This window comes from Phalacrocorax carbo, chromosome 20, assembly GCF_963921805.1.
Source record: "Phalacrocorax carbo chromosome 20, bPhaCar2.1, whole genome shotgun sequence".
Classification (NCBI taxonomy): domain Eukaryota; kingdom Metazoa; phylum Chordata; class Aves; order Suliformes; family Phalacrocoracidae; genus Phalacrocorax; species Phalacrocorax carbo.
The window spans coordinates 3,481,118-3,493,144 of NC_087532.1; the positions used below are offsets into that span (position 1 = coordinate 3,481,118).

A 12,027-nucleotide genomic window follows, 5' to 3' on the forward strand; every position below is an offset into this window, starting at 1 on the left:
TGACACCCAATGTATTCTTTAGCCTTTGCAGCCTTCTAGTTTGCAGGCTGGTGTGTCAATGTCTCCTAGCTCTCCCACCAGCTCCAGCTTCTTGGGATCCAATGGTGTCAGAAGGGGCTTTGCTCTGCTCCACCTTGTTACCTGTTACGTGCCACCTTCTTGAAGGACATACATGTGGAAAGGCCAGGCATAGCGTGCAGGGAGAGGAGTTCCCACGGTCATATGACATCACCTGGCCTTTGGTGTCATTAATCAGAGCGTACTGCGCAGGATGTCTCAGTCAGCTGGCTGCTCACAGCCCACATGAGGCTTTGGAGGGTGTGCATGCGTACAAAAGCTGCTCTCTCCTGCAGTGTTTGTCTGAAGCTGCTGAAGATCTCCTGGATGCCAGGAACAGACCTGACAACATTTGGTCCTCTGTTTTACTCTAATACTGTGTGTGGACAGACTCTCTCTTCTTTGCACCACCTGGATTACACAGGATTGTAGCAAATGTTGGCTGTCTCATAGCTTGCAGATGGGGACTGCACACACCTGTGTAAGGTATTCTACATATTTCCCATTGAAGAATGCTTCAAATAGATGTTACCGAGTGTACTCTGCTACTTTGGTTATGTGTAATCTTTGTAAGGTACAGACAAGTACTATGCTGTTGGCCTGAACCCTTCCTCAGCTTGGCAGAAATTCAGATTTAGACCCCAGCTTTGTGACCTTTTGGGCTTTCTGCTTAAATTTATCCTTCCTTCTCTTAGAAGCGTGTCCCTTAGTGAAGACAGTCACTATTGGCATCGTTCATTAATTCACTGAAGACACCAAGAGCCTCAGAGGCAAAGTTACTACATACTCTAATGGTTTCTTCAGGACTTTTGCTGTTCCCTTTGGTTTGTGGGTGCCCTATCTTTTTTCTGAGACAGCAGTATTGATTCATGTAGCTCTAAGTCACACCTCTCCCTTACTGTTCTTTCAGCTGGCACATATTCAGTGCTGGATTTTTTTAAGCCTGAGTGTAATATTTCAGGAACCAACCTTTTAAATTACAAGCCCACAAACTTAAGAAGCTCCTTGCAGTGATATTTGGATTGCATATCCTTGGCGCATAAGGGTGGCATGAGGCTTACCACATTTCCAGGTGTGTGGTTAAAGAAACAAGTGCCCATGTATAGACATCATATAGCAGTGAGCAGCTCTGCAAGGGAACGCTCTCAGGTGTACAGTGCTTACCGATGGACTCTGGCCTCAAAAAACTCATTCCATACCACATGCCTCAGTCTGGGAATGCCTCTTGCAAACGGCTGATGTCATGTTAATATTTCACTTTGTGAGGGAGGCTTGGTGACCTCTGCAGCTGGATTCTACGAGCCTCTTGCTGTCACAGCTGTCCAGTGACGTGGAAAGAAAACAGATCCGATAATTATGGAGCAGATTTATCCGTACGCAAGCAAAGCCCCACGTGTGTGAAAGAGACTTATGGTGTTCAGCAACAAAAGGACCAAGACGTGTTTCTGCTTGAGTGATGGTTCCTAAGGTTCAAAGGACATAATTCTCCATGTGGCTGCACTTCAGCCACAGTTATAGCCTAGAAAATCGGTTTTGGTGGTACTGAAGTAAGCAATTTGTGCCTGTTGTGAATGGATGGCTAAGGTGTAACAAGGGTTATTTCTGTGTCACTTAGCATTACTACCAATTAATCAAGCTTGCCACGAAATGAGTTTGCTGTGTATGACTACCACAGCACACCTGAATTTCTCCATTACACTGACAGAAAATAGCATAATCTCCATCTCTTTTCCTTGTCCTGTGGAATTCATTCCTGGTGAGGTGTGGTCCTTCTCCTGAGTAAGTCCTGAGCTTACACAGCATCAGGAAGCTCCAAAGTGGGAAGTATGAATCCCTCCTCCTGTCCACCGCCAGCAGACATACCGTAGCCCCTCTGATCTTTACTGGGACTTTCTGGCTTCTTTCTCAGTCACCGTAAGCATTCAGTTAATTGTTTCTTTTTGCTGCTGTCATTGCAGGGCAACCATTGATGAAGTGGAAACAGATGTGGTGGAGATAGAGGCAAAGCTTGACAAGGTAAGATGGGACAGCTTAGCACATTGGTTTGAAAAGGGACTGATGAGTTCCTGCTTAGGAGTATGGCCCCACCAGTCACCTCTAACAAGTTGAGCCCACCTCAGGCTGTCAGGAACCGAATGCGTAATACACTGGGCTTGTCAACAGGACCATGTCTCCCTCTACTGACAGGTACCTGTCAAGGCTCCTTTGTTACTGCCAAAGGAGTTAGGACAAGAGGTCCAGACTTGCGCTCCTAATGCTGAATGATGGCCTTCTTGTTCTGCTCCTGGATCTTAGGGGACTGACGCTGCTCTGGCAAGTTATTTCAGTGCTGTTTCCCCTCTCCACCACCTTGCTTGTGATATTAACCTATGTAGGGTGGGTCCAGACAGCAGAGATATCGCTGTGGCAGCTCAGGGATGTAAGGAGACACTTGCAGGTAAACAAGGGGCCAGATTCAGACTGATGGTGGTTGCTGTCTGATGTTCAGCCAGGCTATGTGCCACAGCTGTAATCTGACACTGGAAATATCCTTTCAGGAACCAGTTTGGCAATTTTGCATTTATGCTGGTGAGTCTTTACATCCAGTTGGCAGTTTGGATCTAAGTCAGGGGCTTTATGATGGAAGGTGGCTTCTCCACCCCCACTCCTCCTGATGTCTGAGACATCAGCCAAGTTGTTTCTAAATGAGAACAGGGAGAAACGAAGAAGAGAAGTCAGAAAAGCTGTTGGCTTTTTATCTGTGAGATTTCCCAAAGCTAGCAAGGGATAAAACTCCTGCATCTGATGGAGAAATGAGCTTTGTTGAAGTCAGAAGCCCTAGGCAAAGCTGTGTCCTATAAAACCTATTTACTACTCAAGCTGCTTGAAATGGTTATCTGCACAAGCTAACTAGTCTCACTGGTGAAAGCTGCACAAGGATTTAGGTTATCTATTTTCCTCTATGGAAGAGGGAAAGGCTCTAAAGACAAAGCATGGGGCAAAACTTGCTCTGATTCTAGCACTATTGCTGTCAGTGTCCCGGGCACTTGGTGTGCCAGGAGCAATCCTGGAGCGAGGAGGGTGAGCTGGAAGTGCAAGAGCTGTTCAGGGCTCTCAGCTTGTTATTGTTCAGTGCTTTGTTGCAAGTTGATTTGAGCTCCTTTGGGTGAGGACCACATTAAAATGATAGTCTCATGCAATTTTTATCTTCCCCTGACAGCAGTTACGGGGTGATATTCTGGAGGTGCAAAGCGGGAGGACATGTTATTCTGTCTGTGTGCATCGTTCCCTGTCTGCTGCAGAGATGACCAGTCATGCAAAGTGCTGGCTCAGTCACAGTCAGCAACAGGCTTATCAGGTCTGGGTCCAGGGCAAGTGAGGCTGGAGTTTGCATCTGAAGAGCCACTGAAGTTCAGATTAGCTTCTCTGAGGGTAACTTTGGACAAGATGCATCACCCCCATTCCTAATAAATCAGCCTTGGATTGCCCAGCTCCTCTCCTGTGTACCAGCTGCATGGATGCCCAGGGCAGCCTTTCTAGGGCTTGGTATAAATGTTGTTCAGTGGTACCCAAGCAGCTGGCATGATTAGTTCTTTAAGAGCAGCGAGCTGGCAAGGACTGACTCTGTTTCTCTGCCTTTTACTGTGCCCCTGAGCACATAGTTTATAAATGATTAGCCTTTTAACACCTGTTTAAAATGGAGGTAAAGGGCAGTATAAATGATTCATCCAAAGGAACACCAGAGATTTGGGCTGTTTCAAAGAGATTTCACTCATTCTGTCCTGTGCTCCATCTACAAAGCCATCATTGCTCCCCTTGGGAGTGTGCTGTGCTGAATGGCCTTCAGCTACTAGTAACAAGCCTTGGCCACAAGTGTTTGCACAGAGGTATGCTAGAAACCGCCACGTTGCAGAATAGGCTGGATTTCCTTTCCAGAGGATCTGTCCAAACCCCTACTGTACGTCTGGGCTCCAGATGTGACAGGAACTGCATCTGTTTGCTTTTCTTCTCTGGCCTTGGATGGGATAGTGCAAGTCTGCTAGCATCCAATGCTGTTCTGTCAAACTGTGTGGACAGGAGAGGATGTGAGTGTGAAAGAGTGAAGGCTGTATATACTATGTATACACAGATATACCACATGTGACTGTATATATACTTATCCATTCAGACATACAGAACTGTAGACAGGCAAGCAAGCTTGTTCTGCAATGTGTGCATATAGATTAGACCCCAAAGCCTTGTGGCTGCATAAATAGAACAAGCACCAAGCCCAGAAACAATACACCATGCTTCAGTGGGGCTTTGGCCTCAAGCCAAGCTTGAGAGCTACTCATTCCCGGTCTGTAGGTGCGGCTGGTTGATGGGGATACATTTCCAAAGCCATTTTTCATTAGTAAGGTTGATATCCCTAAAAGGCTCCTGGATTTTGAGAACAGAAAACTTCAGTTCCAAGTGTTGTTCATTATCAGCAGCTAAAGTTTTTCACTTAGTTGAAAAGCCTAGAACAGCAATGATTTAAAAAAACCCAAACAAACAAACCAAAAAACAAACAAACAAACAAACTAAAAAACTGTGCTCACTGGTCAGCCATTACTGTTGCAAATCTCTTGGGCATTTGGTTTATGGATTTATCTTAACTTGTTTACTGTAAACTTTTACAAGGAGCTTTGGCTGCAAGGAGGTAGGCTAATGGCCAGGAATTCTGGCTAAGGTAATGCTCCAGCCTTTACAGCCTGTTCCAGGCATGCTAAGGCAGTTTGCTATGGCTCGGAAGCCTGGGAATGTTCCCTGCAGCTGTTAAATTATCAAAAGTTAATAAAGGCTGTCTAAAGATGTATACCTGTGCTGCAGCAAACTAATTCCAAGTGAGGAAGCCACCCTATTTTGCTGCAAGTTCCAGGTAACTTCACTGGTAACTGCACTATGACAAGGCTGGTGATGGGAATCAGAGCACATGTAGCTTGCTTAACGTCATTAACGTTTCTCCGAATGAAGCTCCTTCCAGGTCCATCAGAAAGATTGCACCAAGTCACAGGCAGTCCCGAGGTATATGCTGTAATACCCCACAGAGCACCAGCAAAGTTTTCGTGGGCTGCAGATTAGGGGGAATTGATTCATAGTTATCTACAATCTTGCGTGTGAGGGAACATAGATTTTCACTGGCTGCACACAGCAGACATGGCTTAGGCAGTCCGGGGCAGTTGGTTTAAGGAAAATGTGATAAAAACCCCATCAGGCTGCTGAATGCTGGCTCCCCTTCATTCCAAGGTAACCACAAGACAAGTCTCCACGAGTATACAGAACAGCCAGCAGGGCTCTGAGGCTCCACAATCCCAAAGAGCAGCATGCTCCCAGCAGGGAGATTCTAGACAGCTTATCACTTCCACCCAGCACCAAGGAGTCTTATCTCTCCCCAGTCAATCTGTGTGATCAGGTTCCTTTTATAGCAGTTCTGATGCCTCACGGTAGAATGAACAGTAGAAATCCACCGGAAAAAATGGGCTGCCCTGATTCTTCTGTCCTCAGGGGATAGCCTGGAACTGCTATTCTTAAGTGACAAGTGAAATGTTAACAGCATGACATACCCTGAGAAGTGCGATTTCCATCCGTGTTTCTGCCACGTGCAGTAAGGGTTGCTAGTGCAGCCGCACCGGGAACGTGGAAGGCATCCTGTTCTAAAGGTCTTGGGCTGCGGTGTTGGTTTGATTAAAACCAGCCTGGTTGCAATTCAGTTTGATGTGCTCAGCTGCCTCTCCGCTCACACCTCTCTCCTTGTGCAGCTGGTAAAGCTATGCAGTGGGATGATTGAAGCGGGCAAAGCCTACATCACCACGAACAAGCACTTTGTCAGCGGAGTCCGGGACTTGTCACAGCAGTGCAAGAAGGATGAAATGATTTCGGTAAGTCATCCTGTGGGATGGAGCATGGGATGCAGGGAGGGCTGCGGAGCGTTAAGCTTCCTGATGCTGTGTACGGACCATATATCCAAGACCCTGATTCTGTTTAAGTAGCCATTTAGTATGAGATTTTATTTTTGGAGGAATGTAGAGACCATCTGATAATGCAATGCTGAAAGATCAGAGTGAGATTCATGGACTTCTAAGAAGCCACAATGCTGGCAAGGTCGTTGGATCAGTAGGCATCAGTTATTTGGGAAGGGCGGGTAACCAGCCTACATAAGTGACAACTGACATGTTGATTTCAGCACTGAACTGGAAAGGCCAGGCAGCCTATGACTTCAGTGTCAGACATCTTTGAAACGCCTTCTTGCCAAATGACAGAGTGTCTCCTCAGTGGCTTAATGAGAGTCTCTCTCGGCCATCGAACCCCTGGGAATGAAGGGCAGCTGCTTCTATTCACTGCCAGTTCTCTTTACCTTTTTTTTCAGGAGTGCCTAGACAAATTTGGAGACAGTCTGCAGGAAATGATTAACTATCACATGGTAAGATGCCGCTTCCTCTTGTCATTTTGTGTGCCGATGGCCACCCCTTTCTCAAGGCACTGATTAATGGTCTCCTGGGCTTGGCATACCTGACACAGTGCAAAGGTGGGGTCCATGAAGGGAGTGTCTTTCAGGTTCCAGGCCCTGCACGTGTGTAGCCAAGAGAGCAACAAGGGGTTGGGAGTTATTGTTGCCCCTTGCAACAATATTGAGTTGGATGAGCTGTGAGTCTGTGTACTCACAATGATCTGTCTTGATGCATCATGTACGCTAGGAAATGGGGTATCCACAGGCTTGCAGAGGAGGTGCCGCTTAGTGAAAGGGTGTGCACTGTTGCATGGGTGCCTTTTGGCTCATTTCAAATCAGAGATGTATGCGAATATGTAGAAGGGTGAGGTTAAAGACCCCTTCATCAAAGGACGAGGAGAGCTTGCAAAGGTCCCGCACTGCAGGTGCCTTGTTCTTCTTTATGGATGGCATGGGGTTTTGCAGTGAGGACTGACAGGGACCTGAGGAGCTCTGACAACTCAGATTTGGAATACGCTTTGAAGCGTAGTATTCAAATTTGTGACATTAGGACACTGGCAAGACTGTGAATGGATCAAACTGAAAGGACTGCATTGCTCAGCTGATGCTGGGAGCAGACTCAGCGAGTTGTGTGCAGCTCTGTGTTTAAGGATAACACAGGACGTATTAATGCTACACTGAGATGAAAGGAGGGAAATGCCCAGACAATGGCTATTCTCCTGAGCTGACTGTATCTCACTAACAGAGCCCAGGGAGTGAGAATCTGCCCTTTCTCCATCCCAAACATCCAGCCACAGCATCTGTAAACCTCATAGAAGAGGAAGTTGCTTCATGCTTTGTGGCTCCATGCCAGACCCACAATTTTAAGTTTGTAACTCAGTAGGAGCTTAAAGCACAAGTGAAGGAAGCTTCAGGGTATCAGCACTGGACTGACCCACTTTTATACCAAGGTGCCCCGTCAAAGTACATTAGGGATGATGCTTGCTTTTGGGATGCAAGTTGACCACGTGCAGCTGGAGAAGAAGCTGTATCAAGTCCATTTAATTATTTCATGAAGCAGGTGGGAAGACTGTTTCCTAGTAAAAAATGTTGGGGAAAAGAGGCACGGCACATGTAGCTCTCCTAGGACTTAGTATTTGGGAACAGTCAAACAGCTGTACAGCAACGTTGGTGGGGAGAGAGTGGATAAACGAGCGTGAGCATCAGAGAAAAGGTGCGTTTGTGTCAAAGCAGAGAAAGTCAAGCCCTGATTTTTTGATGCTGCTCGAATTCCCTCTGAAAATGTAAGGCCTTTCTGCCAAGGAGCATACAAACCCCTGAGAAGCTACCCCTTCATTCCCAGGGATCACATCGCAGCTGCGCTGATAGGGGCTGGGCTGAGGAGTGCGTGCAGCCCAGCCATGAGGAAGCAGTCCCAGCCAGAAACCTCTAGATGCAGAATACTGTCTGCAAGCTCCGCTACGCCAGCTGTGCAGCTTCCCCTCGGTCCCTGGTCTCTGCCAGAAGTGGCACTTCTGGGATTGCTCTTGCCTCAGCCAACTAATAAGCAGAAGGACCCTTCCCAGAGCTGTCAGATCCCCAGCTGACGTGGTATAGCTCTTCCCATGCACCCCACCCTGTTCAGCAGGGGTGAGCCCCCCACTATGCGTGACTCAGGGGTTGTAAAAGGCAGTATTTCCCCACCACCAGCTGCACGCATGAGGGGAAACAGTGCTTAAATCCTCCCTCCCCCCAGCCTTTGGAGAGCACCCTCCTCCCTTGGTGCACAGCAGTGTGAGTCCCTCTCCAGGAAATGGCTTTGGAACGACTGCTGCATCTTGAGCCCTCTCTGACGGTTGTTCAGTTAGCTGGGTTATTTTTAGTGCCTTCTGCTGTCTCCTTTGTGTGTGCCTGTGCGTGTGTGTGTATGTGTATCTTGGCTCATCCGTGTCTGAGGATCTCAGCTATGAAACAGTTGTCAGTGCTTACTCTAGGAATGTGTCCAGGACAGTATGTACAACTGGAACAAGTTAAAAAGAAGGGAAAATATCCCCCAAAAAATCAGTCGGAAAAGCTTGTTCTAAAATTTTATTGCTCAAGCATGGGGCCTGGAGATGTCCTGATTCTAGTTCAGCAAAATCCAAACATAGAACCCACTTGAGTGTAGAAGATGAACACACTGAGCTCCAGAGCATTCCCACCTTCCTTTTAACGCACAGGGAGGAAAAAATATCAAAGCAGCCTTAGAGGACAGACGCCAAAAGAGAGAGTTGGATTCAGAAGAGCTGGAATCAATGTCCTCTGCCTTTTTTTGTGCTCTTAGCCACGTGTATTTGGGCTAATGCCTTACTCATGTCAAAGCATGCATAGGAGTTAGAAACCTCAATGCTTTTATGGATCTGGTCTATTGTACATTTATGTCTCAGCTTCCATAACTGCAAAAGGCATTTCAAGTGCTTTCCTGTCTCTGAGGGGCTATTGGGAGGACACACAGACTAACGACTAACAGAAGCTCTGCTAATTCATGCCAGGTAAATAACAGGTTTGTCAGAAAGATGAATCAACACCTCAGGTAATGGAATTTTTTTCCCAAACTGTAGAAAGAGATGAAACCAAGGAGGGGTGGACAGATGGGGAAAAGAAGACAGGTTTAATACTGAGATTAAAGGTGCTGGGATTCAAATTCTGTTCAGCCACACAGACTTCTAGGAGATTACACTGATATAACTGGAAATAGCGTTGGGCCCCTGTCTGACAATGAAATTTGAGTAAGACCTACTGTGAGAGAGCAGCTCTGCTCCATGAGGAGCAGTGTCTGTGGCGGATTTCAACCGCAGCCAACAGGCTGCTTAGCAAACACCGCAGGCAGCAATTCTGCGTTGTCCCTTCCCCATTCAGATCTGTGCTTCTTGCTTTGGCTTGGTGAGAGAAAGCAAAGCAACCACGTTATAAAGCTGTTTGACCCTTGCAGAACCAAGTGCAGAAAGCACTCACACCTCCTGGGTTAGTTCCCGGTTAGGAGACTGGGTTCCCTCAGGAGGTGCTTTAGTCTAAGCCACTTCATGACCTCTTCCAGCCAGCACAGACTAGCTGCACTGTGGAGGGAGGCAGTCCTGCCACCCCTCTTGCCTTCTCTCCATGTTTAGCTTTTTCCAGCAGCCTTGTCATCCCTCCCCAGTGCTGGCTCAGGGGGTCATACAGCTGCAGAGGGCACTGGTCTGTGTCCAAACTAGCTGGGTAAACTAGCTAGTTAGAGCCGTTTCACAATGCAACCACACAGACACAGCGAGCTCTTGACTGCAGCACTAGCCTGTGCTGGCTGAAAAGTTTCATGAAGCTATGGCCCAAGGCTTCCCTGAACTGTACTCTGGAGGTGACTGCCTCTCCTCTTTAAGTATTTAAGAAGTTTGGGCTCCTGGCTTTGGCTGATCATGTTGACTGCCTGACATGGCTTGCTTGGGCAGCTGTTTTACTGGGAATGGCTTTGTAGGGGAGACAGGAAAGGTTCGATGGCTCAGACAAACTGATGTAGGCAATGATGATTGAGTAAGAGGTCAAGTAACTAATGTCCCTAGCTGGTTGTGTTTGATTTGACTAGTGAGCTGGAGAATGGCACTGCCCTATCAGCCCCGGAGGACGTGTTTCTGTAACATGCCAACTGCTTAGCTGGGAGACTGATTGTGCTTGCTGCTCTCAGGAAAATGGCCTTCCAACGTCTTGGGCAGTTGGCTCCCTCGGATATCCTATTCAGAAACATATGCTTACTGGCTTGACAAAGAGATTCCTGCTGATGCTACAATGCTGACCTCTTGAGGCATCACTGGAGCTGCAGATGTCGATAGCAGCAATAGCAGAAGAGCTGAAGGTGCTGCTGGCTGCCGTGTCACCTCGGAGTCAGATTCAAGGCGGGATGCTGTGCATGTGTTTCTCGTAGTGGCTGTGCTGTGTCTGGATGAATATTGCATTTTGCTTTAGGGGGCTGTCACTTCCCTCTCCTAACAATCGTGGCAGTGTGTAGGTCCCCAGTTTAAGGCATCCTAGACCCAAAATTTCAGTTCGTTCAGGAGGAAAATACCTGATGAGAAATGACTGTGACTCCTCCCCATGTTCCAAAACCAAAATGCCCCACCTTTCCCTATTGACTCCAGGAGTCCTGTCAGTTGTGCTGAGGATTTAAAAGCATCAGCTATTGCCTCCAGTACTTGTAAAAGTACCGTTTTTAGGGTAATTGGCTCTCTACACAAGCAGGGCAGTCGTGCAGGGTCTTAGAGGTATTTAGTTCTCCAGGTACCCCTGGACTCAGTGAAACTGAGGCACTTGGACACTTTGCAGCATTAGCTTGCACTTCCTACCCCTGAGTGAAAATGAAATCTTACGGCTGAAAAATTCCTTGTACCTGAGATCCTGAGGGAGTGAGAGGGTCTTCCCCTCACTGTGTAAACACTTAAATATCCCGGAGCACTTCCGTTCGATAAATGTTATGGTCTGCCCCATTATATGTACTGTTCTGTTCTGTCACTCCCCGACCTGCCAGGAGCCTTTGCCTCAACACAGAGGGAGCTGACATCCTGCAGACACTCCCCTGCCCGTTCCATGGGAAGGCAGTCTTTGCAGCATGGGGCACAGCTGAACTGTCTGAAGGAGGCTGTATCACATTGCCTCATCAGACGAGCTTCCGTGCGCTGCTTAGAGGTGCGTGATCCATGACAGGGAGCAAGTTTGCAGCTTCCTCTGTGAGTCTTCGGAGCAGAGGGTGGCGGGCTGGGATGCCAGAGCCTTGCAGCAACCTTCCTGCGCAGCTCTCCGGAGTGAACCATTTCCTTTCACATGAGCCTGAGTGGCATGAACTGGAATTTTGCTCGAGGGCCTGAAGTCTCCCCTGTGACCCTTCCTCCTCACTACGTACCACGCTGGAGTGAATACGTTTTGACTGTGGCTTGCCAAGCTCTTCTGTACTGGAAATGCTCCTTGCTTGTCTGCAGGCAGATGCTGTGCTGCTGGCTCCAAAACCTGTGCGTTTGCTTGCCTCCTTCCTTCCTCCTCATCACCCTCCCTAAAACACAAACAGGTTGAAAGGCATAGCAATCTGCCAGACCATTATATGGGAGAAGATAACCTTTCCCTCTTTTTACAGAATCTGATGAATGTAATTAACTACATGAGTGAACAAGGTATCCCCACAGGTAAAGCAGCATAATGTTGCCATCAGTTCTTGAGCGGTAGCTGACGATTATGGGCTATTGGGTTTACCCTGACACTAGGCAATGGTGTTTGGAAATACAGCAGTGTGGGAGCTCCCATGGCTTTTTTCACCCCGTTGCCAAAGACTGTTAAACCCTAGACTTGAAGTGGATTTTTTTTTCCCAAAAAAACTTCTGATTAGGTCAGAGTTCCCTGTGCTGCTTTTAGGTGCAGTTTTCTAGTGCAGTCACGTACCTAATCAGCACTGGTGAAGGCAGAGTAATCCCCTCCATAGACTTTTAAAGCAGACACAACTGGCTATGCTCCATGCCAACCTCTTGGTGCTGACTAGCTGTCCAGAT

The 12,027-nt window shown here is 47.6% G+C and overlaps 1 protein-coding gene across 3 annotated transcripts in view; it reads left to right on the forward strand.

The window, feature by feature from the left end:
- The window catches only part of ACAP3 (ArfGAP with coiled-coil, ankyrin repeat and PH domains 3), a 108,082-nt gene that overhangs the window by 47,179 nt on the left and 48,876 nt on the right, over window positions 1–12,027 (forward strand). For all 3 annotated transcript variants that reach the window (XM_064470445.1, XM_064470446.1, XM_064470444.1), the window contains exons 2-4: window positions 2,016–2,073; window positions 5,817–5,936; window positions 6,425–6,478. In XM_064470445.1, the coding sequence (XP_064326515.1) occupies window positions 2,016–2,073; window positions 5,817–5,936; window positions 6,425–6,478 (232 nt within the window). The remainder of the gene's footprint in view (window positions 1–2,015; window positions 2,074–5,816; window positions 5,937–6,424; window positions 6,479–12,027) is intronic.